Source organism: Argopecten irradians, chromosome 2 (genome assembly GCF_041381155.1).
Source record: "Argopecten irradians isolate NY chromosome 2, Ai_NY, whole genome shotgun sequence".
NCBI lineage: Eukaryota > Metazoa > Mollusca > Bivalvia > Pectinida > Pectinidae > Argopecten > Argopecten irradians.
Genome location: NC_091135.1, coordinates 64,478,223 through 64,505,684, shown reverse-complemented (window position 1 = coordinate 64,505,684; position 27,462 = coordinate 64,478,223). Strand labels below are relative to the sequence as shown.

At 38.2% G+C, this 27,462-nt stretch overlaps 1 protein-coding gene across 2 annotated transcripts; it reads right to left on the bottom strand.

Annotated features, from left to right (window-relative positions):
* Window positions 1-2,754: 2,754 nt before the first annotated feature.
* LOC138316218 (probable D-lactate dehydrogenase, mitochondrial) lies at window positions 2,755-27,462 on the bottom strand. 2 transcript variants are annotated; one of them, XM_069257805.1, is made up of 12 exons: window positions 27,312-27,462; window positions 26,309-26,433; window positions 25,220-25,361; window positions 24,844-24,985; window positions 24,514-24,673; window positions 24,010-24,115; window positions 21,791-21,884; window positions 21,441-21,569; window positions 20,086-20,213; window positions 14,006-14,096; window positions 8,959-9,073; window positions 2,755-5,115 (listed from the first exon to the last, which is right to left on the bottom strand). In XM_069257805.1, exons 1-12 carry the CDS (start codon window positions 27,396-27,398, stop codon window positions 4,944-4,946), a joined length of 1,491 nt encoding a protein of 496 aa, XP_069113906.1. In that variant the 5' UTR covers window positions 27,399-27,462; the 3' UTR covers window positions 2,755-4,943. The 2 variants fall into 2 exon arrangements, with proteins under 2 accessions (XP_069113906.1, XP_069113907.1); XM_069257806.1 differs by lacking the exon at window positions 8,959-9,073 and adding an exon at window positions 9,100-9,211 and having other exon boundaries at window positions 2,756-5,115.

The following is a 27,462-nucleotide window of genomic DNA, read 5'->3' as shown; positions in this document are numbered from 1 at the left end:
ATATAGACACCAAGTACTAATGTTTGGTTGGTGTATGTTATTTTATTGATGCTATATAGACACCAAGTACTAATGTTTGGTTGGTGTAGGTTATTGATGCTATATAGACACCAAGTACTAATGTTTGGTTGGTGTATGTTATTATATTGATGCTATATAGACACCAAGTACTAATGTTTGGTTGGTGTAGGTTATTGATGCTATATAGACACCAAGTACTAATGTTTGGTTGGTGTAGGTTATTATATTGATGCTATATAGACACCAAGTACTAATGTTTAATGTTTGGTTGGTGTATGTTATTGATGCTATATAGACACCAAGTACTAATGTTTGGTTGGTGTATGTTATTGATGCTATATAGACACCAAGTACTAATGTTTGGTTGGTGTATGTTATTGATGCTATATAGACACCAAGTACTAATGTTTGGTTGGTGTATGTTATTGATGCTATATAGACACAAGTACTAATGTTTGGTTGGTGTATGTTATTGATGCTATATAGACACCAAGTACTAATGTTTGGTTGGTGTATGTTATTGATGCTATATAGACACCAAGTACTAATGTTTGGTTGGTGTGTGGTATGTTATTGATGCTATATAGACACCAAGTACTAATGTTTGGTTGGTGTATGTTATTGATGCTATATAGACACCAAGTACTAATGTTTGGTTGGTGTATGTTATTATATTGATGCTATATAGACACCAAGTACTAATGTTTGGTTGGTGTATGTTATTGATGCTATATAGACACCAAGTACTAATGTTTGGTTGGTGTATGTTATTGATGCTATATAGACACCAAGTACTAATGTTTGGTTGGTGTATGTTATTGATGCTATATAGACACCAAGTACTAATGTTTGGTTGGTGTAGTTATGATGCTGACACCAAGTACTAATGTTTGGTTGGTGTATGTTTGATGCTATATAGACACCAAGTACTAATGTTTGGTTGGTGTATGTTATTGATGCTATATAGACACCAAGTACTAATGTTTGGTTGGTGTATGTTATTGATGCTATATAGACACCAAGTACAAATGTTTGGTTGGTGTAGGTTATTGATGCTATATAGACACCAAGTACTAATGTTTGGTTGGTGTATGTTATTGATGCTATATAGACACCAAGTACTAATGTTTGGTTGGTGTAGGTTATTGATGCTATATAGACACCAAGTACTAATGTTTGGTTGGTGTATGTTATTGATGCTATATAGACACCAAGTACTAATGTTTGGTTGGTGTATGTTATTGATGCTATATAGACACCAAGTACTAATGTTTGGTTGGTGTAGGTTATTGATGCTATATAGACACCAAGTACTAATGTTTGGTTGGTGTATGTTATTATATTGATGCTATATAGACACCAAGTACTAATGTTTGGTTGGTGTATGTTATTGATGCTATATAGACACCAAGTACTAATGTTTGGTTGGTGTAGGTTATTGATGCTATATAGACACCAAGTACTAATGTTTGGTTGGTGTATGTTATTGATGCTATATAGACACCAAGTACTAATGTTTGGTTGGTGTATGTTATTGATGCTATATAGACACCAAGTACTAATGTTTGGTTGGTGTATGTTATTGATGCTATATAGACACCAAGTACTAATGTTTGGTTGGTGTATGTTATTGATGCTATATAGACACCAAGTACTAATGTTTGGTTGGTGTAGGTTATTGATGCTATATAGACACCAAGTACTAATGTTTGGTTGGTGTATGTTATTGATGCTATATAGACACCAAGTACTAATGTTTGGTTGGTGTATGTTATTGATGCTATATAGACACCAAGTACTAATGTTTGGTTGGTGTATGTTATTGATGCTATATAGACACCAAGTACTAATGTTTGGTTGGTGTATGTTATTGATGCTATATAGACACCAAGTACTAATGTTTGGTTGGTGTAGGTTATTGATGCTATATAGACACCAAGTACTAATGTTTGGTTGGTGTATGTTATTGATGCTATATAGACACCAAGTACTAATGTTTGGTTGGTGTATGTTATTGATGCTATATAGACACCAGTACTTGAGTACTAATGTTTGGTTGGTGTGTTATTGATGCTATATAGACACAAGTACTAATGTTTGGTTGGTGTATGTTATTGATGCTATATAGACACCAAGTACTAATGTTTGGTTGGTGTATGTTATTGATGCTATATAGACACCAAGTACTAATGTTTGGTTGGTGTATGTTATTGATGCTATATAGACACCAAGTACTAATGTTTGGTTGGTGTATGTTATTGATGCTATATAGACACCAAGTACTAATGTTTGGTTGGTGTAGGTTATTGATGCTATATAGACACCAAGTACTAATGTTTGGTTGGTGTTGTATATGTTATTGATGCTATATAGACACCAAGTACTAATGTTTGGTTGGTGTAGGTTATTGATGCTATATAGACACCAAGTACTAATGTTTGGTTGGTGTAGGTTATTGATGCTATATAGACACCAAGTACAAATGTTTGGTTGGTGTATGTTATTATATTGATGCTATATAGACACCAAGTACTAGTGTTTGGTTGGTGTGTGTTATTATATTGATGCTATATAGACACCAAGTACAGCTTTGATACAGGTTGGTGTTTACTGGAATAGCCCTCACTGTGGGTATCCGTACACCGGATATTGGTATCGACGAGGCGAGGCCTGTCGCAACAAGGATAAGTATTACAATATTTGCACAATTCTAATGTAATTAATGTATCTGTAACTATTGTCCAGTTCAAGCTTATTACATATCGTGTCCGTATACGATCTGTCAACCCCCAGCGTCATATATTTATTGAGGAATAGACAGGAATCCAGGGTCACATGTAGGGGGTACCGCAGTGAAAAAGACGGTTTAAAATAAATCACTGATATAGATATTTAATGCTTTCCTGATAACGGAATTCATTTTCTATGGCTAATTCACGTCATATGAAAGCATCTCACGCCCCGATGACAAATTTGAGGTCATGAAGATTACGAAATAAATAAGTGAAAATCACGTTGTGTACGGAGGCTTGCTTGTTGTTAAAAATCAAGTGTACGGGGGCTTGGATGTTGATTGTACGGCAGCTTGGTTGACGATTGTACGGAAAATTGATTGATGAGTTGAGAAACGCAGCTTTTTAAGTCAAATATTTCTTTCTAAATAGCAATATATAACGTTCTATATGATTAATCAAATTACTGATTGAAATGATACGCAATGTAGAATGATTATTCATTATGATTTTGATCAATTCAGGCAAAAAACTGTTCTTTTCAATTAATTTAAGCCTGGGCAACATAAAGTATTAAGTATTTATATGCTCCACCGCCGACAGAGCATAAATGGCATTCATCATTTGAACAATAACTGGTATTTAATCGTGTTTATATATGCCTAATTAACACAAAAAATAATATAAAATAATTTATTTCGCCTTTGGTGCATACGCAATCAGTACTTCATTCCATATAGAATATAGTGTCACGGATTTTTTTCGGGAAACAATTAATTATTTTTCATATTTTTAACTTGAAGTAAAATTAAAAGCTCAAACTTTTCAATGGTGGTAATGGTGTAAAGTAAGTAACTTTTATAACTGAAGAAAAATACTAAATCGTCTGCTCCCGATTTTCATAGTGAAAATATACCACTTGTCAGTGGTGGAGCATCTTTAAACATTATCTTTAGATATCTTTCTTGAATGGGCTATCTTTCGGTACAACATCTCTCCTAGAAATGTGGATTTTTCCGACCTTGTCAATAACAGGTATTGTTTTGCCCTCCTCTCTACAGAGCTCGGGTGTGATGAGTATGCACGCGCTTCTTATTATTTTCCCGTCGACGTAGCTCTAATGTCAAGTCACTATGACATTCAATCAGGTGGCAGGTAGCCATACGGAACGTATCGAAATTTTCCGGACAGTAAAAACAAATGTAAACGGCCAGCACCTGTAAACGAAAAGAAAAAAAAAAGAAAAAATGGAAATACGTATTCTTAGCCATGGTTTACAATTTAATAGTAAAATTTACTATTACTATTACATTATGACATTTCCACCAGGTGAAGTTGTATTTCTTATTGCGCTACATGGTTAATACGAGTACATTCCTCCCTCAAAATGATCCCCTCCGTTAAAGAATTTAACAAAATTGCCAGCAAACAAACAAACTGATATTGTATACAAAATCTACAGACTAACCAACATTCATCATCTTCGTCTGGTAGGCCTACTATTCCATTGGCATCTTTACACGAGATCTACGAACACATAGACGTCAAAGGAAAACTTTACATCTGTCTTTTGGACGACTAGACGCTATCTGTTTTAAACATATTGTTAAGTTTGTCATTTTAGTTATGCCAAGCCCCCGTACACCAGTTTTATCACATAAACCAAGCCCCCGTACACTAGTTTAACAAGCCCCCGTACACAAGCTAAATTTTGAGTCGTCTTGTTGAAACATCCGTGGCCACGACAGTACGAAATTGGCCTCAACATGAACTTCCCATCATAACCCGTCTATACAACCCAAAAATTGTAACCTGGAACAAGATGGTTATTCAATATCACGAACAATAGTTCACAGTCGATTTCATTGCGGTACCCCCCTACAGGTGACCCTGGATTCCTGTCTATTCCTCAATAAATATATGACGCTGGGGGTAGACAGATTGCATACGGACGCGATATATAATAAGCTTGAACTGGACAATAGTTACAGATACATTAATTACATTAGAATTGTGCAAATATTGTAAAACGTATCCTTGTTGCGACAGGCCTCGCCTCGTCGATACCAATATCCGGTGTACGGGTACCCACAGTGGCCCTGAAACATCTAAGTTTGTTTGTGTGGAGTATCAATATCACTTCCCTGAACAATTTTATCTATCAATGCAATCACGCTATAACTGTTATTTTCATTCAAAAAAGACTTTCCCAGGATTCATGATTCCTTTTGGATCAAACGTTGCCTTCAGCTGTTTCATTACTTCCATTCCTGTATCTCCGATCTCCTGCTGTAGGAGGCCACGCTTTCCCATCCCGATACCATGCTCCCCTGTACAGGTTCCGTCCAACTCCATGGCGATCCTGGTAACATTAAAATGAGGCTCATTAGTATTTTGTATGATTGAATATCTGTAAAGAGATTTCACAGAATATTGGTCTATGGACATTGTTAAAAGAAAAACAAGAGGCCAATGGGCCTTAACAGCTACCAGAGTTCGAATATAGAATGAAACAAAGACATATAAACACTACATACTGGTCCTTGAAGTCAGCCAATGATTTTATAGATTTGACTTTTTAATCTATGAAGAGTATTTGCTTCCATCAAACACGAGAACTCACAAGATTTTTTTGAAATTTTAGTCATTTTGACCCTATATGGTCCCGCCCCTGTGATCACAGAAGGGATCAGCGGGGACTGATATGGATGTTAAAATGCTATATCTCAGGCTAATAATTGTCATCAAGTTTGACTCATTTCCTATGAAAATTGAGCAAATAATGTTCATAAATGTGTTTTTCCTATATAAGCTTAGGAAAAACTTGACCCCCTCCCCAGGGGGATATGTTAGACTCCAGGGTCATATATTAACACTTTTTTATAAAACACCTTAAGACCTTTCCACCTAAAACAAGGACATAGTCATTCAGATCCCCTGCCAATGGAGATGTCAAAGCTGGAGTAAGTTTGATTGTGGAGACTTATGTGTATGAAAAAAAAACCAGGAAAAAGGAAGTTGAGCTAAAGAAAGATGGAGTATAATTCAAGTAGAGCGGGGCTGCAATTGTTGAATCAGGTATACAGCCTTGACATTTATATTAGACTATATACACAAAGATGGGTGGAGTTTTGCAAAGTAACATTTATCATTTACCATGATATTTTCAGCTATGTTTCCATGGTAACGGAAAAAGTGCAAAAAATGAAAACCTTAAAATAGTAAAAGGTACTACTAGACCATAAAAAGAATGTGTCTATGAAGTTTCGTGGAAATATCTCTGCTGGTTTTAGAGTTATGCCCCGGAAATGAACCTGCTACAAAAATATGATAATTTCAGCAATGTTTCTATGGTTACAGAAAAAAACCCACAAAAAGTGAAAACCTAAAAATAGCAAAAGGCACTACTAAACCATAAGAACAATGTGTCTATGAAGTTTCATGGAAATATCTCTGCTGGTTTTAGAGTTGTGCTCCGGAAACGATTCTTACACAAAAATCTGCCATTTTCAGCAATATTTCCATGGTTACAGAAAAAAGTACAAAAAGTGAAAACCTTAAAATAGCAAAAGGCACTACTAGACCATAAGACTAATGTGCCTATGGAGTTCCGTGCATATATCTCAACCGGTTTTCCAGTTATGCTGCGGAAACGAACCTGGTACAAAAATATGATATTTTCAGCAATGTTTCCATGGTTACGGAAAAAGTGCAAAAAAATAAAACCTAAAAATAGCAAAAGGCACTACTAGACCATAAGAACAATGTTTCTATGAAGTTTCATGGAAATATCTCTACTAGTTTTAGAGTTGTGCTCCGGAAACGATTCTTACACAAAAATCTGCCATTTTCAGCAATGTTTCCATGGTTACAGAAAAAAGTACAAAAAGTGAAAACCTTAAAATAGCAAAAGCCACTATTAGACCATAATACCAATGTGTCTATGAAGTTTCGTGGAAAGATCTCTTCTGGTTTTAGATTTATGCTCCAGAAACGAACCTGGTACAAAAATATGATATTTTCAGCGATATTTCCATGGTTACGGAAAAAATGCAAAAAATAAAAACCTAAAAATAGCAAAAGGCACTACTAGACCATAAGACCAATGTGTGTATGAAGTTTCGTGGAAATATCTCTACTGGTTTTAAAGTTATGCTCCGGAAACCATTCGTACGGACAGACAGACGGACGGACGGACGGACAGACGGACGGAACCCATTTGTATATCCCCCGCCAACTTCGTTGGGCGGGGGATAAAAAAAGTGTTTGATTCTACCATTTCCAGAATTTTAGAAGGCGATTTTTGAAGTTTTAGCCTATTTGACCCCTTTTCGGCCCCACCCTCTGCCCCAAGGGGGTGAGCATGAACCAATATGGATATGATGTTAAAAAACAATCTCAGGCTAATAATTCTAACCGAGTTTGACTCATTTCTTATGAAAATTGAGCAAAAAATGCTCATAAATGTGTTTTCCCTTTATAAACTATAGTTAACTTCACCCCCTCCCTAGAGGGAAACGTGAGACCCCAGGGCCATAAAATTCACAATTTAAAAAAAAGTGGCAGCCGAAGGACTGATCTACCAAAAAGATCCAGCCTTCGGCTGCCACTTGCCGAAGGGTTCATTGTGCTCCATTGTGCTGTTGAATATTTGTCTAATTTCATTGTCCCGTATTACTGCTCGCATCATATTATGTAATCGTGTTCGTTTTGTGTGTCTTGATAAAGGGGCAGATCGCCTCGAAAATTTGATAATTTTTTTGTCCATACGGTTGGAATTACTTCTTTGTCCCATATTTACCATTTGAAGTAATTCGTATCCTACAGACTTACGTTTGATGGTATCCCGTGTCATCTGGAAAATCATGTTGATATTACTTTTTTGACCTTTTTAATTGTGATAGAAACAGGTCACACTCCACGTGGTTGTTGGATATGGAATTTATTCCACAACCGTAAGTTACAACAAGAGGCCCATGGGCCTTAACGGTCATCTGACTATTAGCACAACACAATGTAGTCGTTTAAAGATTTTAGCATATTTGACCTCTGTGACCTTGAATGAAGATCAAGGTCATTCACTTGAACAAATTTGGTAGCCCTTCATCCCAGCATGTCAAAGGCCCAATATCAGGTCTCTAGGCCTCCTAGTTATTCTCAAGAAGTCGTTTCAAGATTTTAACCTATTTGACCCCTGTGACCTTGAATGAAGGTCAATGTAATTCATTTGAACAAACTTGGTAGCCCTTCATCTCAGCATGCTGAAGACCCAATATATGTATCCTGGGCCTTTTGGTTCTTGAGGAGAAGTCATTTAAAGATTTTAGCCTATTTGACCTCTGTGACCTTGAATGAAGGTCAAGGTCATTCATTTGAACAAACTTGATAGCCCTTCATCCTAGCATGTCACAGGCCAAATATCAGGTCTCTAGGCCTTTTAGTTATTCACAAGAAGTTGTTTAAAGGATTTTTAGCCTATTTGACTCTGTGACCTTGAATAAAGATCAAGGTCATTCATTTGAACAAACTTGATAGCCATTCATGCAAGCATGTAATGGGCCCAATATCAGGTCTCTAGGCCTCTTAGTTATTAACAAGAAGTTGTTTAAAGGATTTTTAGCCTACTTGACTCTGTGACCTTGAATGAAGGTCAAGGTCATTTATTTTAACAAACTTGGTAGCCCTTCATCCAAGCATGCTACAGGCCAAATATCAGTACCCTGGTCCTTCTCGGTCTTGAGAAGAAGTCGTTTGAATGAAAAGTTTATGCACGGCGGACGACGACGGACGGTGCATGATGACAATAGGTCAGATGACCTAAAAAGCTAAAGCTTGTATCTTTTGTAAATAACTTGTGTGGAATAAATTCCATATCTAGCAACCACTTGTTGTTTTGAAACCTCTATATAATCAGCATTTTTTCATCTAAATTAGTATTAAAGCTTTTCTGTCTAGGTACTATTATTTTAAAGAAACTGTTTTGACCGTCTTTTTCGTCCAGTGTATTTACATATTAGATTATCTGACTTCACAGGTAAACACCGATTGTTGCATCAAGACTGTGTGAGCCTGTTACATCCTTTTTCTAAAAGAAACTTACAAACTGCACATGATGATGTCACATTGTGTACTATGGAAACCTCATCCTGTTTGCATGATTTCAAAATGATGTTTCGAGTTTAAATCAATCTTTCTTTTAACTTACTTAGCTATGGTATCTGCCAAGTCTTTAACCAAATCTATTTCCCCTTTATTTTCAGTGTCGATTGTAAACAGTGTATGAAAATTACCATCTCCAACATGGCCGACCATGGAAGCATCTACAAAAGAGATAGTTGACACTTACTCAGCCATATACACGGAAACATCGCTGATCTTCTTCACTTCCTCAGGATTGGAGCGATCCGTGGGGAAAAACACATGGAAATTACCGTCCCCAACATGGCCGACAATTGGACCTGGTAATGAGAAAACACTCGTAATCCAAAGGAGGCCACGGAGGGGAACGTCAACAGAGGCAATATGGTACACCGTATTCGAACCAATAAGCGCCCAGGGCGTTTAAAAAATTGAAAAAAATGAAAAGGTGCTAATAAGACGAAATCATTGCAAATCTAGACAGTATTTTGTAGTTTTGGTCTTTATTTATGCGTGGACAATTGAATTCGAGGCCTCAAAATGGGGGAGGGCGCTTATAGGGACATGGGCGCTTATTGGGTCGAATACGGTATATCACTTTGTAATACGGTATATATCACTTTTTATCCTGCAACTGTCCCACATACTGACCGATAACTACTGCCGGATAAACTTGTACTTTATCCGTCAATACGAAATGCTTTATCCATCAATACGATCACGTGAATTTGTTCCATATCTAACGGAACTTTTTCTAACTTGAACCAAAACTTGAACCTTCTAGTGAATGAAACGTCATTCAGTCCTGCTAAAATGTGACGTCACATTCATCGGAATGACGTCATTTTACGATATCGAAAATCTCGAATGGTGGTGTCGTCTTTTTCTTGGCTCATGGCAAATGTATGTATTGTAAAGTAATTCTTTCATGGGTATTTATTGTTTTTTGAGTGTTTTTATTTTGTTTCAGCGATATATCACGCTGAATAGGATTACGGTTACTGTTTGCGAATGCGCTTATTTATTTCCCATTGCAGTAAAAAGGAGTACACTCTCATTCAGTTTAGTGAATGAATCTTTACCTCCGCATCAAAGAAGTGTCTCGATTCGAACGAAACCAAGTAAATAACTGTCACTTTGCTTTCATTTGAATGGCATAATGGTTGCAGGATAAAAAGAATACACGGTTAGTATCTTACAATACAAGGTTTATTTTGGTGCTCGTCACGGAAAGCCGAGATGACTCAGCAAAGCCTCGTCATCTTGGCTTTCCTAAGTCTCGCACCAAAATAAACCTTGTATTGTAAGATACTAACCATGTATTCTCTATGTAATACGGTATATATCACTTTGTAATACGGTATATATCACTTTGTAATATGGTATATATCACTTTGTAATACGGTATATATCACAGGATAATAGCTGAAAATATTATATTTCCTCATATATAAATTGATGTAAACAAATTATGTAATAAATCACTTTATAATATGGTTTATTATATTTCTGGATTTTTTGTCACTTCTCATTGGTCAAATACATGCCACGTGATCACCGATAAAAAACTATATTGCACGATTTTTCCGGAAGTAGTTTATAGAAAAAGTATATATCACTTATTTTTAGATACCGTATACGTTACCAAAACCCTTTGTAATCCTGGCACTTTGACTTTGTAATACGGTATATATCACTTTGTAATATGGTATATATCACTTTGTAATACGGTATATATCACTTTGTAATATGGTATATATCACTTTGTAATACGGTATATATCACAGGATAATAGCTGAAAATATTATATTTCCTCATATATAAATTGATGTAAACAAATTATGTAATAAATCACTTTATAATATGGTTTATTATATTTCTGGATTTTTTGTCACTTCTCATTGGTCAAATACATGCCACGTGATCACCGATAAAAAACTATATTGCACGATTTTTCCGGAAGTAGTTTATAGAAAAAGTATATTACACGGTTATTTTTAGATACCGTTATCGTCTACGTTACCAAAACCCTTCGTGTTCCTGGCACTTTGAAACAAACGCTTTGATGACCTGAGTTTGAAGCGTAACCACAAAATGTGACAACGTTGCATTGATTGTTTCGGTTTCTAACAACGATGATGATGACTTCCAGCTGATGACTACAGTTTAAGTTTTTAAAGTTTCAATATAAACACGGTAGGAGAGTAGGAAATAATCGAATAACATTCACTAAGCGTCTGGAGCCATTTAATAGTGAATACGTTTGATATTTATTATTAAAATTCCACCTAGGCTACTTACAACATTAGGCCTAGGCTAATCCTACTGTATGTATACAATTTTTATTTTACGGAATGTAGTACTAAGCATAAGATAATGTATCTTAATGTCAATCTGAATCTGTTTATATATGTTTGACGTCGAAGTGTATTATTTCAACGCAGAACAAACTGTACATTTAACTGACTGTGTCCTTAAGACATGAAGCTACATGTATAATGGAGTACATGTACATGTATGCAATTTACAAACACGCATGCACTGGGTTCATGTAATAAAAGCTTGATGTGCATCAATTGATACTGTTTTCATATGTTGTTTTTGAATTATACTTGTTACTAAATCATTTTGTAAGGGGGCGAAGCCCGAGAGAAAATAACTTTTTCCAGGGAGACAATTGTATCCCGACACATAGGGACATAACTATTTTATAATAGCGAACAAAATTAAAAGAAAAAAATCTCTGGTAAAAAAACTCATGAAGATATTTTCAAACAACATTGCTAAATTCGTCGGGCTGCAAATAAATAAGCAACAGCATTGCCATTGTTGGTTGACGTTGCAGATGACTTCAACTTCCTATCATATGCGGAGCTTCCAAGGGGTTATTTTCCTGGGGTTATTTCCCTCAGGGGTTATTTTCCTGGTGTTATTTCCTTCGCCTTCCAATCTCGGTGAAACATTAACTTATTCAATTTCATGTGATCAAGTTTAATCCAAGCAGAACATTCCAAATGAAAGTGAGGTATAATAATTCACTATAATACATTTTTCAGTGAAATATATGGTTTTATTGAGAAAATATATGTGGTATTTTTCACTCGAGTGAAAATATCAGTTTTGAAAATATCAGTTTTGATATTTTCATTCAATGTTGACCAGTCAGAACACAGCATTTATAGTAAAAATATCGTTTTGGCCGAGTTACCATTTTTTAAAAATATTAAACAAATGTTACATGCATCTTTCCTATTTATATATCCTTAATATCGTCTCCTGGGGGATGTAAGGGCAGCAATGACAATTTAGCTTAAAACAAGGGTTGGGCTAAGCAGGTTTCCATGAAGTGAACTTCATCAGCATGCTCAGCAACAGAAATGCTTCCTTGATAAGATCAAACATGGAACAAAACAAGAGGCCCAAAGGGCCTGTATCGCTCACCTGGTTTGTAATGCCAAGTAATGTACTGAATACAGGTTCATTGTTTCTTTTCTGAAGGAATTTGAATATTTCCCTCGAAGTCCCCTATTGGGCCCCACCCCTCCTGCCCCCAGGGGGTCAGAGCCAAAATTTATACAAGTGATGTGCCCCTTCTCCCAAGGATGTTTGTGGCCAAATTTGGTTACAATCCATGCAGAGCTCTAGAACAAGTAGCGATTTATAAGATTTACCTCTAATTCCCTTATTGGGCCCCGCCCCTCCTGCCCCTGAGGGGTCAGAGTCAAAATTGATACAAGTTCTGTTCCCCTTCTCCTAAGGATGTTTGTGGCCAAATTTGGTTACAATCCATACAGAACTATAGGACAAGTAGCGATTTATAGGATTTAACTCTATTTCCCTTATTGGGCCCCACCCCTCCTGCCCCCAGGGGGTCAAAGCCAAAATTTATACAAGTTATGTTCCCCCTCTCCCAAGGATGTTTGTGGCCAAATTTAGTTACAATCCAAGCAGAACTCTAGGACAAGTAGCGATTTATAAGATTTATCTCTACATGTATTTCCCTTATTGGGCCCACCCCTCCTGCCCCCAGGGGGTCAAAGCCAAAATTTATACAAGTTATGTTCCCCCTCTCCCAAGGATGTTTGTGGCCAAATTTAATTACAATCCAAGCAGAACTCTAGGACAAGTAGCGATTTATAAGATTTATCTCTAATTCCCTTATTGGGCCCCGCCCCTCCTGCCCCTGAGGGGTCAGAGTCAAAATTTATACAAATTCTGTTCCCCTTCTCCCAAGGATGTTTGTGGCCAAATTTGTTTACAATTCCTGCAGAACTCTAGGACAAGTAGCGATTTATAGGATTTACCTCTATTTCCCCTATTGGGCCCTGCCCCTCCTGCCCCCGGGGGGTCAGAGCCAAAACTTATACAAGTTCTGTTCCCCTTCCCTCAAAGATGTTTGTGGCCAAATTTTGTCACAATCCATGCAGAACTCTAGGACAAGTAGAGATTTATAGGATTTACCTGTATTTTCCCTACTGGGCCCCGCTCCTTCAGCCCCCTTGGGCGTCAGAGCCAAAATTTATACAAGTTATATTCTCCTTCCCCCCAATGATGTTTGTGGCCAAATTTGGTCACAATCCATGCAGAACTCTAGGACAAGTAGTGATTTATAGGATTTACCTCTATTTCCCATATTGGGCCCTGCCCCTCCTGCCCCTGGGGGGTCAGAGCCAAAACTTATACAAGTACTGTTCCCCTTCCCCCAAAGATGCTTGTGGCCAAATTTTGTTATAATCCATGGGGAACTCTAGGACAAGTAGCGATTTATATGATTTACCTCTATTTCCCCTATTGGGCCCAGCCCCTCCTGCCCCGGGGGATCAGAGCCAAAATTTATACAAGTTCTGTTCCCCTTCTCCCAAGGATGTTTGTGGCCAAATTTGGTTACAATCCATGCAAAACTCTATGACTAGTAGCGATTTAAAGGAAATTTTGATGGACGGACGGACGATGGACGACGGGCCAGGTGAGCTAACAAAAACAGTTATAAATTGTTTCAGACAACTTAAGTTATAAAGAACAGATCACCATATATTGCAATAGAGTGCAGGTAGCACTTATTTGAACAAAGCATAAAGAAAGCTTATCCTAACTCAATAAGAGAATGAACAGACCTATGACCCCAGCCTTCTGTATAGCTTCTTTTGACCTCACCACGACCTCTGGTAAGCTGGAGATAGGTACACAGACATCTGTAGAGTATGGCTGAAAAAGACAAATTATCTGTAGAGTACGACTGAAAAAAAAATCAAATTATCAGTTGAGTATGACAGAAAAAGAAAAATCATCTGTAGAGTACAGCTGAAAAAGAGTCTAATTATCTGTAGAGAATGGCTGAAAAAGAGTCTAATTATCTGAGGGCCATAGAGGTATACATAATGTCATTGTCATGTGTACCTTATACCAGGTGTGAGAGCCATACAGGTGTACAGAATGTCACGTGTACCTTACTGCCAGGTGTGAGGGCCATACAGGTGTACAGAATGTCATGCCTACCTTACTGTCAGGTGTGAGGGCCATACAGGTGTACAGAATGTCATGTGTACCTTACTGCCAGGTGTGAAAGCCATACAGATGTACAGAATGTCATGCCTACCTTACTGCCAGGTGTGAGGGTCATACTGGTGTACAGAATGCCATGCCTACCTTACTGTCAGGTGTGAGGGTCATACTGGGTTACAGCATGTCATGTGTACCTTACTGTCAGGTGTGAGGGTCATACAGGTGTACAGAATGTCATACCTACCTTACTGCCAGGTGTGAGGGTCATACGTAGGTGTAAAGAATGTCATGTGTACCTTACTGCCAGGTGTGAAAGCCATACAGATGTACAGAATGTCATACCTACCCTACTGCCAGATGTGAGGATCATACAGGTGTAAAGAATGGCATGTATACCTTACTGTCAATGTCATGCCTACCTTACTGCCAGGTGGGAGGGCCATACAGGTGTACAGAATGTCATGCCTATCTTACTGCAAGGTGTGAGGGCCATACAGGTGTGCAGAATGTCATGTGTACCTTACTGCCAGGTGTAAGGGCCATACAGGTGTACAGAATGTCATGCCTACCTTACTGCCAGATGTGAGGATCATACAGGTGTAAAGAATGGCATGTATACCTTACTGTCAATGTCATGCCTACCTTACTGCCAGGTGGGAGGGCCATACAGGTGTACAGAATGTCATGCCTATCTTACTGCAAGGTGTGAGGGCCATACAGGTGTGCAGAATGTCATGTGTACCTTACTGCCAGGTGTAAGGGCCATACAGGTGTACAGAATGTCATGCCTACCTTACTGTCAGGTGTGAGGGCCATACATGTGTACAGAATGTCATGTGTACCTTACTACCAGGTGTAAGAGCCATACAGGTGTACAGAATGTCATGCCTACCTTATTGCCAAGTGTGAGGGCCATACAGGTGTACAGAATGACATGTGTACCTTATTGTCAGGTGCAAGGGTCATACAGGTGTACAGAATGTCATATGTACCTTACTGCCAGGTTTGAGGGCCATACAGGTGTACAGAATGTCATGCCTACCTTACTACCAGGTATGAGGTCATACAGGTGTACAGAATGTCATGCCCATCTTACTACCAGGTGTGAGGGCCATACAGGTGTACAGAATGTCATGCCTACCTTACTGCCAGGTGTGAGGGCCATACAGGTGTACAGAATGTCATGCCTACCTTACTGCCAGGTGTGAGGGCCATACAGGTGTACAGAATGTCATGCCTACCTTACTGTCAGGTGTGAGGGCCATACAGGTGTACAGAATGTCATGCCTACCTTACTGTCAGGTGTGAGGGCCATACAGGTGTACAGAATGTCATGCCTACCTTACTGTCAGGTGTGAGGGCCATACAGGTGTACAGAATGTCATGCCTACCTTACTGTCAGGTGTGAGGGCCATACAGGTGTACAGAATGTCATGCCTACCTTACTGTCAGGTGTGAGGGCCATACAGGTGTACAGAATGTCATGCCTACCTTACTGTCAGGTGTGAGGGCCATACAGGTGTACAGAATGTCATGCCTACCTTACTGTCAGGTGTGAGGGCCATACAGGTGTACAGAATGTCATGCCTACCTTACTGTCAGGTGTGAGGGCCATACAGGTGTACAGAATGTCATGTGTACCTTACTGTCAGGTGTGAGGGCCATACAGGTGTACAGAATGTCATACCTACCCTACTGCCAGGTGTGAGGATCATACAGGTGTAAAGGATGACATGTATACCTTACTGTCAATGTCATGCCTACCTTACTGCCAGGTGGGAGGGCCATACAGGTGTACAGAATGTCATGCCTATCTTACTGCCAGGTGTGAGGGCTATACAGGTGTACCTTACTGCAGGTGTGAGGGTCATACAGGTGTACAGAATGTCATGCCTACCTTACTGCCAGGTGTGAGGGCCATACAGGTGTACAGAATGTCATGCCTACCTTACTGTCAGGTGTGAGGGTCATACAGGTGTACAGAATGTCATGCCTACCTTACTGCCAGGTGTGAGGGCCATACAGGTGTACAGAATGTCATGCCTACTTACTGCCAGGTGTGAGGGCCATACAGGTGTACAGAATGTCATGCCTATCTTACTGCCAGGTGTGAGGGCCATACAGGTGTACAGAATGTCATGCCTACCTTACTGTCAGGTGTGAGGGCCATACAGGTGTACAGAATGTCATGCCTACCTTACTGCCAGGTGTGAGGGCCATACAGGTGTACAGAATGTCATGCCTACCTTACTGCCAGGTGTGAGGGCCATACAGGTGTACAGAATGTCATGCCTACCTTACTGCCAGGTGTGAGGGCCATACAGGTGTTACAGAATGTCATGTGTACCTTACTGTCAGGTGTGAGGGCCATACAGGTGTACAGAATGTCATGCCTACCTTACTGCCAGGTGTGAGGGTGTATACAGGCATGTACAGTCAATGTCATGCCTATCTTACTGCCAGGTGTGGAGGGCCATACAGGTGTACAGAATGTCATGCCTACCTTACTGCCAGGTGTGAGGGCCATACAGGTGTACAGAATGTCATGTGTACCTTACTGTCAGGTGTGAGGGCCATACAGGTGTACAGAATGTCATGCCTACCTTACTGTCAGGTGTGAGGGCCATACAGGTGTACAGAATGTCATGTGTACCTTACTGCCAGGTGTGAGGGCCATACAGGTGTACAGAATGTCATGCCTACCTTACTGCCAGGTGTGAGGGCCATACAGGTGTACAGAATGTCATGTGTACCTTACTGCCAGGTGTGAGGGTCATACAGGTGTACAGAATGTCATGTGTACCTTACTGCCAGGTGTGAGGGCCATACAGGTGTACAGAATGTCATGCCTACCTTACTGTCCAGGTGTGAGGGCCATACAGGTGTACAGAATGTCATGCCTACCTTACTGCCAGGTGTGAGGGCCATACAGGTGTACAGAATGTCATGCCTACCTTACTGCCAGGTGTGAGGGTCATACAGGTGTACAGAATGTCATGTGTACCTTACTGCCAGGTGTGAAAGCCATACAGATGTACAGAATGTCATGCCTACCTTACTGCCAGGTGTGAGGGTCATACAGGTGTAAAGAATGTCATGTGTACCTTACTGCCAGGTGTAAGGGTCATACTGGTGTACAGAATGTCATGCCTACCTTACTGCCAGGTGTGAGGGCCATACAGGTGTACAGAATGTCATGCCTACCTTACTACCAGGTGTGAGGGTCATACAGGTGTAAAGAATGTCATGCCTACCTTACGGCCAGGTGTGAGGGCCATATAGGTGTACAGACTGTCATGTGTATCTTACTGTCAGGTGTGAGGGCCATACAGGTGTACAGAATGTCATGCCTACCTTACTGCCAGGTGTGAGGGCCATACAGATGTACAGAATGTCATGCCTACCTTACTGCCAGGTGTGAGGGTCATACAGGTGTAAAGAATGTCATGCCTACCTTACGGTCAGGTGTGAGGGCCATACAGGTGTACAGAATGTCATGCCTATCTTACTGCCAGGTGTGAGGGCCATACAGGTGTACAGAATGTCATGCCTATCTTACTGCCAGGTGTGAGGGCCATACAGGTGTACAGAATGTCATGCCTATCTTACTGCCAGGTGTGAGGGTCATACAGTGTACAGAATGTCATGCCTACCTTATTGCCAGGTGTGAGGGCCATACAGGTGTACAGAATGTCATGTGTTACCAGTTTTGCCAGGTGTAAGGGTCATACAGGTGTACAGAATGTCATATGTACCTTACTGCCAGGTTTGAGGGCCATACAGGTGTACAGAATGTCATGCCTACCTTACTACCAGGTATGAGGTCATACAGGTGTACAGAATGTCATGCCTATCTTACTGCCAGGTGTGAGGGCCATACAGGTGTACAGAATGTCATGCCTACCTTACTGCCAGGTGTGAGGGCCATACAGGTGTACAGAATGTCATGCCTACCTTACTGCCAGGTGTGAGGGCCATACAGGTGTACAGAATGTCATGCCTATCTTACTGTCAGGTGTGAGGGCCATACAGGTGTACAGAATGTCATGCCTACCTTACTGTCAGGTGTGAGGGCCATACAGGTGTACAGAATGTCATGCCTACCTTACTGTCAGGTGTGAGGGCCATACAGGTGTACAGAATGTCATGCCTATCTTACTGTCAGGTTTGAGGGCCATGCATGTGTACAGAATGTCATGCCTACCTTACTGTCAGGTGTGAGGGCCATACAGGTGTACAGAATGTCATGCCTACTTACTTACTGTCAGGTGTGAGGGCCATGCAGGTGTACAGAATGTCATGCCTACCTTACTGTCAGGTGTGAGGGCCATAAAGGTGTACAGAATGTCATGTGTACCTTACTGTCAGGTGTGAGGGCCATACAGGTGTACAGAATGTCATACCTACCCTACTGCCAGGTGTGAGGATCATACAGGTGTACAGACTGTCATGTATACCTTACTGTCAATGTCATGCCTACCTTTCTGCCAGGTGTGAGGGCAATACAGGTGTACAGAATGTCATGCTATCTTAGTCATGTACCTTACTGCCAGGTGTGAGGGTCATACAGGTGTACAGAATGTCATGTACCTTACTGCCAGGTGTGAGGGTCATACAGGTGTACAGAATGTCATGCCTACCTTACTGTCAGGTGTGAGGGTCCATACAGGTGTACAGAATGTCATGCCTATCTTACTGTCAGGTGTGAGGGCCATACAGGTGTACAGAATGTCATGCCTACCTTACTGCCAGGTGTGAGGGCCATACAGGTGTACAGAATGTCATGCCTATCTTACTGCCAGGTGTGAGGGCCATACAGGTGTGCAGAATGTCATGTGTACCTTACTGCCAGGTGTGAGGGTCATACAGGTGTACAGAATGTCATGCCTACCTTACTGTCAGGTGTGAGGGCCATACAGGTGTACAGAATGTCATGCCTACCTTACTGTCAGGTGTGAGGGCCATACAGGTGTACAGAATGTCATGTGTACCTTACTGTCAGGTGTGAGGGCCATACAGGTGTACAGAATGTCATGCCTACCTTACTGTCAGGTGTGAGGGCCATACTGGGTTACAGAATGTCATGTGTACCTTACTGTCAGGTGTGAGGGCCATACGGGTGTACAGAATGTCATGCCTACCTTACTGTCAGGTGTGAGGGCCATACTGGGTTACAGAATGTCATGTGTACCTTACTGTCAGGTGTGAGAGCCATACAGGTGTACTGAATGTCATACCTACCCTACTGCCAGGTGTGAGGATCATACTGGTGTAAAGAATGGCATGTATACCTTACTGTCAATGTCATGCCTACCTTTCTGCCAGGTGTGAGGGCAATACAGGTGTACAAAATGTCATGCCTATCTTACTGCCAGGTGTGAGGGCCATACAGGTGTGCAGAATGTCATGTTTACCTTACTGCCAGGTGTGAGGGTCATACAGGTGTACAGAATGCCTACCTTACTGTCAGGTGTGAGGGCCATACAGCCTACCTTACTGTCAGGTGTGAGGGCCATACTGAGTTACAGAATGTCTTACCTACCTTACTGTCAGGTGTGAGGGCCATACAGGTGTACAGAATGTCATGTGTACCTTACTGCCAGGTGTGAGGGCCATACAGGTGTACAGAATGTCATGCCTACCTTACTACCAGGTGTGAGGGCCATACAGGTGTACAGAATGTCATGCCTACCTTACTGCCAGGTTTGAGGGCCATACAGGCGTACAGAATGTCGTGTCTAGCCTTCCAAAGATGGTTTCTTGCCTCAGGATCTGATGCCCACTTAAACTCAGATCCGCCGTTCATGGATACAATATCCTCTGCAAAGCGATACATTTACAGTTAAATAATCATTCAGGTTCCTGATCTTAACTTATTACAAATTTGCTTTAGTGACAATAAAGTGTTGCAAGGAATAAAATTGTTTGGTGTGTGTTATATATAGACAAAATAGTGATTGTATGCAACATCCGATCGGTGTGTGTTATATATAGACAAAATAGTGATTGTATGCAACATCCGATCGGTGTGTGTTATATATAGACAAAATAGTGATTGTATGCAACATCCGATCGGTGTGTGTTATATGTTATATATAGACAAAATAGTGATTGTATGCAACATCCGATCGGTGTGTGTTATATATAGACAAAATAGTGATTGTATGCAACATCCGATCGGTGTGTGTTATATATAGACAAAATAGTGATTGTATGCAACATCCGATCGGTGTGTGTTATATATAGACAAAATAGTGATTGTATGCAACATCCGGTCGGTGTGTGTTATATATAGACAAAATAGTGAATGTACGCAACATCCTACCTAAATCTAGTGAATGTATCCAACATCCTATCTCTAAACCTAGCGAATGTATCCAACATCCTATCTCTAAACCTAGCGAATGTATCCAACATTCTATCTCTAAACATAGGGAATGTATCCAACATCCTATCTCTAAACCTAGGGAATGTATCCAACATCCTATCTCTAAACCTCGCGAATGTATCCAACATCCTATCTCTAAACCTAGCGAATGTATCCAACATCCTATCTCTAAATCTAGCAAAGGTATCCAACATTCTATCTCTAAACCTAGCAAATGTATCCAACATCCTATCTCTAAACCTAGCGAATGTATCCAACTTTCTATCTCTAAACCTAGCAAAGGTATCAAACATTCCATCTCTAAACCTAGTGAATGTATCCAACATCCTATCTCTAAACCTAGCGAATGTATCCAACATTCTATCTCTAAACCTAGCAAATGTATCCAACATCCTATCTCTAAACCTAGCGAAGGTATCCAACATCCTATCTCTAAACCTAGCAAATGTATTCAACATCCTATCTCTAAACCTAGCGAATGTATCCAACATCCTATCTCTAAACCTAGCGAATGTATCCAACATCCTATCTCTAAACCTAGTGAATGTATCCAACATCCTTTATCTCTGACCTGTTGTTTATAACTAACATGGAAAAAGTTCAAGATCTTTTCATCATTCGATAATACTTGATCACTCAATTAAGCTGGACTAACTTACTGACAACCTCTGCCTGTTTATCCAGTGTGTCAGGACTTCCTGTGAACTCGAAGAATAAAGATGGCGCCACTTTCATGTCCAGCTTGCTGTACTTATTACATGCATCGACGGACACCTCATCCAGGAATTCTACGGCAAGGAAACATACACATATATAATATAAATCCTTTTTTTATCAGCTCTTCTCCTCAATGTCAAAATATTTTAACTAATTAAGAATTGAAACATCAGAAGGGCCCTTCAATGACTGTTAAACTGAAGCTTTAATCTAGAGTTGATTTTATTCTGGAATATAAAAATTAAGCTGTTAAGTAGAAATAAGGAATTTCCTTTACAGATTTTATAGTTACCTATCCTAGCTATAGGAATGCCCATCTGTAGGACCTGAACTGTAGAATCTACAGCCTCTTGTATAGTATTGAAGGAACAAACGGCTGATATTGTCTGAAAAAAATATGTATTTGTGAAAATAAGTGATATGTGATAATGTATTCTATAATCAAAGTTGTCAAATACATTACAACATCATATAGCAGCAGTGAATCAAAGTTGTTTTAATGGAAACATTACGCAATTGTTTTAATGGAAACTTTACGCAATTGTTTTAATGGAAACATTGCTCTATATTTTAATGTAAACATTACTCTATTGTTGTAAACATTACACAATTGTTTTAATGTAAACATTACACAATTGTTTTAATGGAAACATTACGCTATTGTTTTAATGCAAACATTACACAATTGTTTTAATGGAAACATTACGCTATTGTTTTAATGTAAACATTACACAATTGTTTTAATGGAAACATTACGCTATTGTTTTAATGTAAACATTACACAATTGTTTTAATGTAAACATTACTCTATTGTTGTAAACATTACACAATTGTTTTAATGTAAACATTACACAATTGTTTTAATGGAAACATTACGCTATTGTTTTAATGGAAACATTGCTCTATATTTTAATGTAAACATTACTCTATTGTTGTAAACATTACATAATTGTTTTAATGTAAACATTACACAATTGTTTTAATGTAAACATTACACAATTGTTTTAATGTTAATATTACGCAATTGTTTTAATGGAAACATTGCTCTATATTTTAATGTAAACATTACTCTATTGTTGTAAACATTACACAATTGTTTTAATGGAAACATTGCTCTATTGTTGTAAACATTACACAATTGTTTTAATGTAAACATTACACAATTGTTTTAATGAAAACATTACGCAATTGTTTTAATGGAAACATTGCTCTATATTTTAATGTAAACATTACTCTATTGTTGTAAACATTACGCAATTGTTTTAATGGAAACATTGCTCTATTGTTGTAAACATTACACAATTGTTTTAATGTAAACATTACTCTATTGTTGTAAACATTACACAATTGTTTTAATGTAAACATTACACAATTGTTTTAATGTAAACATTACTCTATTGTTGTAAACATTACACAATTGTTTTAATGTAAACATTACACAATTGTTTTAATGTAAACATTACACAATTGTTTTAATGTAAACATTACTCTATTGTTGTAAACATTACACAATTGTTTTAATGTAAACATTACACAATTGTTTTAATGTAAACATTACACAATTGTTTTAATGTAAACATTACACAATTGTTTTAATGTAAACATTACACAATTGTTTTAATGTAAACATTACTCTATTGTTGTAAACATTACACAATTGTTTTAATGTAAACATTACACAATTGTTTTAATGTAAACATTACACAATTGTTTTAATGTAAACATTACACAATTGTTTTAATGTAAACATTACACAATTGTTTTAATGTAAACATTACACAATTGTTTTAATGTAAACATTACACAATTGTTTTAATGTAAACATTACTCTATTGTTGTAAACATTACACAATTGTTTTAATGGAAACATTGCTCTATTGTTGTAAACATTACACAATTGTTTTAATGTAAACATTACACAATTGTTTTAATGGAAACATTACGCAATTGTTTTAATGGAAACATTGCTCTATATTTTAATGTAAACATTACTCTATTGTTGTAAACATTACACAATTGTTTTAATGTAAACATTACACAATTGTTTTAATGTAAACATTACGCAATTGTTTTAATGGAAACATTGCTCTATATTTTAATGTAAACATTACTCTATTGTTGTAAACATTACACAATTGTTTTAATGTAAACATTACACAATTGTTTTAATGTAAACATTACACAATTGTTTAAATGTAAACATTACACAATTGTTTTAATGTAAACATTACACAATTGTTTTAATGTAAACATTACACAATTGTTTTAATGTAAACATTACACAATTGTTTTAATGTAAACATTACGCAATTGTTTTAATGGAAACATTGCTCTATATTTTAATGTAAACATTACTCTATTGTTGTAAACATTACACAATTGTTTTAATGGAAACATTACGCAATTGTTTTATTACCACATGGTAAACACATATGCATTTGCTAAAAAAATGGAAAAGGGCCAATAACTCTATAAAGAATCCTTTGGTATGGGTCTTCTTGCTACACTTACAGCCTCTGGAATACCGTGGAGACGAAGTGTTGCCTGGGTGATAATTCCCAGTGTTCCTTCGGATCCAACAAACAGATTGGTGAGATTGTATCCTGCTGAGGTTTTTCTGTAAAATCACAGAAATGTATCATATCTATTCATCCATTCCATGTATAGGAAAATGTATAAAATGTAAACTTAATTATTTTGAAATATTTTTACTTTATAATACGACTATGTTAGCTCAATGATGAATTTTCACAATCACCAAAATTGTTCATATATCAGCAACATACAGAAAAAGAGCCATGTTAATTTTACATTATATTGAAGTTGGGATACTTCATTGCTTTAAAATGTCATGCAAATAAAGAGATTCTACAAGATGCTCAGAAAAATTCAGCCTTTTATATTGGAAACTCCTATAACTGAGCTTATGATATCTATAATGACCTCTTTCAACCAAACTCTTTGAATATTGCTATAACTCATTTCACAACACAAACCCTAAATACTGTATCTTACTTGGTACGCCTCCCTTTGCCAGCTGTGTGGATGATGCGGCCATCAGGGAGTACAACTTCCATGTTGAGGACATTTTCTCTCATTGTTCCATATCTCACTGCATTTGTACCAGAGGCACTCGTGGCACACATACCACACACAGAAGCATCTGCACCAGGGTCTACCAAAAACAGAAAAAAACCTGGCTCAAACTTGTGGTCCGATTTAACAGAATATTTGCCTGATATTGGAATACCTTAAATTATCTGTAGAGGTTAACTTGTCGGACAGCTTACTAAAAGATCAGTGGTACATAAGAAATATAAAGAAAGATAAGACAAGATAATTTACCAATAGGAAACGTAAGTCCAGTGTCCCTTAGGTAGTTGTTGAGCGTTACCCTGGTTACACCAGCCTCAACAGTACAGTCAAAATCTTCAGCATTCACCGACACAATCTTATTCATTTTGGAAAGATCTAGGCACAGACCTCCCTATAACATCAAGGTCAAATTTTTTAAATCATGTGAGAGAACATGTGTCTGTAGAATCTATGTTTAGTAGCTAAATATCAATGTAACATAAAGCACAAACCTGTTTAGACAAGACATTAATTCTAAAGATAGTCTGCATGCAACGATATGAATATCAAGTGAATCTACATTATACAATTTTAGAAACTCTATCCTAGTAGTAAAACATCCTAATCTTTTACTGTTCATACTCACCTTCAATGCATTGATGCCCCCTTCTAGTCCCGTACCACTCCCAAACGGGATGAGAGGTACCTCGTGGTCGTTACAGAGTTTGGCCACCTGACTCACATGTTCTGTACTCTCAGCAAAAGCAACGATATCAGGTGGGGAGGTGCTGAAGTCAACAATATCACCAATGTAAAGGTATGTACAACACAGTAATTTTTAGTCATCACCTTTCCATAGCATGTTCTTTACTTCAACTACTTCAACAGTCAGCCACGCTCAAAAATATAGGTCAAAGGTTACACTGCTTATTGATATATATATTTACATTTGCTTGCCACTTCTACTATATAAACTAACTAAGGCAAAGTGAAGTATATGACAGCATAACTGACACCCAAAACTTGACCATTATGACGTCACTAACGCTGACGTGATGACGTCAACTGATCACTGTCAAAATGGCTGTTCATTCTTGTGGATTAAATCGTCGTTGATAAACGGTTTTCCTGGTCTAGCTTAAACAATGTTAATGCAGATATCCTAAAGTGTGTTGATAATGTAAATATAAGCATTAAACTATCTCCCTATGGCATCTATGGTCTATATAGATGCCAGAGCTTTGCAGACAATCATCTAACGCACTTTATGAAGATTGTCTGCAAAGCTCTGGCATCAATATAGACCATAGATAGTTAAAAGCTTAAATAGATTCGCATGAATGGAAACTATCCAAGTTTCCACCTCACGAGGTGAAATATTATTGTTATTCATCAAGAAACAAGGAACATTCTATTTATTACATTTGTTTTCTTGTTTCCATTTACAGAAGACCATCACTACTACTTCTGTCATTGTATTTCACAGAGTTCTTTGCCCATGCAATATTACATCGCATTTTTATTTGCATAATGTCACATTTCTACACAAATCAGTGTACAAACTAATGACATAACAATCAAAATGATATTTTCACTGTCAATGCAGCATTCCGATTGGTCAAAAGCGAGTGAATATATCAAAATTGATATTTTCACTGGCGTTAAGTATATTGCATTAATAGGTTCACCGTAAAAACCTTATATTTTACTGCGAAAAAATGTAATAAATACTTACTCATGGTAGGACTCGTCATGACCATGCTGTTCCCTAACGGCATCTGTGGTGGATACATTTCCATCACCAACCACATCAATCACAGCCTGTACAAAACGATCTGGAATCTTGGCCTTTGTTGCTGTCTGACAAAGAAAGGACTTAATTTTTATATACACGCGTCGTTCTCAGTCCGGGTAGCACGGCTGTAATTGTGTAACTCAGACTGGAACTCCCTATACTATCTCTAAACATCTCCTATGATCAACTCAAGCTTTTGTCAGCAGTTATCTGCGATGTACATACAGTATTTAGTTGATAGCTTTTGTTTTTTGTTTTATTTCTCTCTTTTGTCTACAGCTCACACCATTTGACATACATGTAAATCACAGGAATTTGGTGCTACAATGTACATGTGCATGTCTGTTAAACAACAATATACATAAATATCCCTGTATAATTAAACGCCTGAGTACTTTAGCTTGATGAAGTTGGTCAATATTATAAACAATGGTTATCTAAATCTCTGATTACATTATGTAAATCTGTGGGATTGCTAACTAAAATCAAGATTTTTTTTCAATTTGAAATTATAAGTTTTGGAACGGATTTGTATAGGTTTTGCATTTTACTTTATTATATTTATGACCTATATCATAATTATATTTATTGTATAACCAATAAATATATTTTGAAATTGAAAATTATAAGTAAAATCGAAAGTTATTGATGACAATCGTTGTTATACAATGTACATGTACTTGTATCTGAAATGAGACAGGTGCAGGCAGCAATGGAAATCATAATAATTAGTTATAAAATATATAAAGACAGCCACGATCGCGAGGAGTAAAGTTTGAGGACGTGTTCTTGTCTTAGACTGCCGCCATGTGGAGATGTTACTCCAGCAATGTTAGATATCATGGAGATATAGCACGACGAGATACTAATTGATCATTACGTCGGTATTGCCCATCAGAAGTTTCTCAATATCGACGTCTAATATTATTGGATTATGGCCAACCTGTGCATGCGCGTTTAAAACAGCAGATCGGTGATACAGTCGCTGAGTCTGTCGACAAACCGAGAGGAGAAGTGTTCTACAATACATATTGGAGGTCAGTATATCGTTATCAGCTGAGCAGAACAGCTGATAAACATCCTTTCGGAACTAA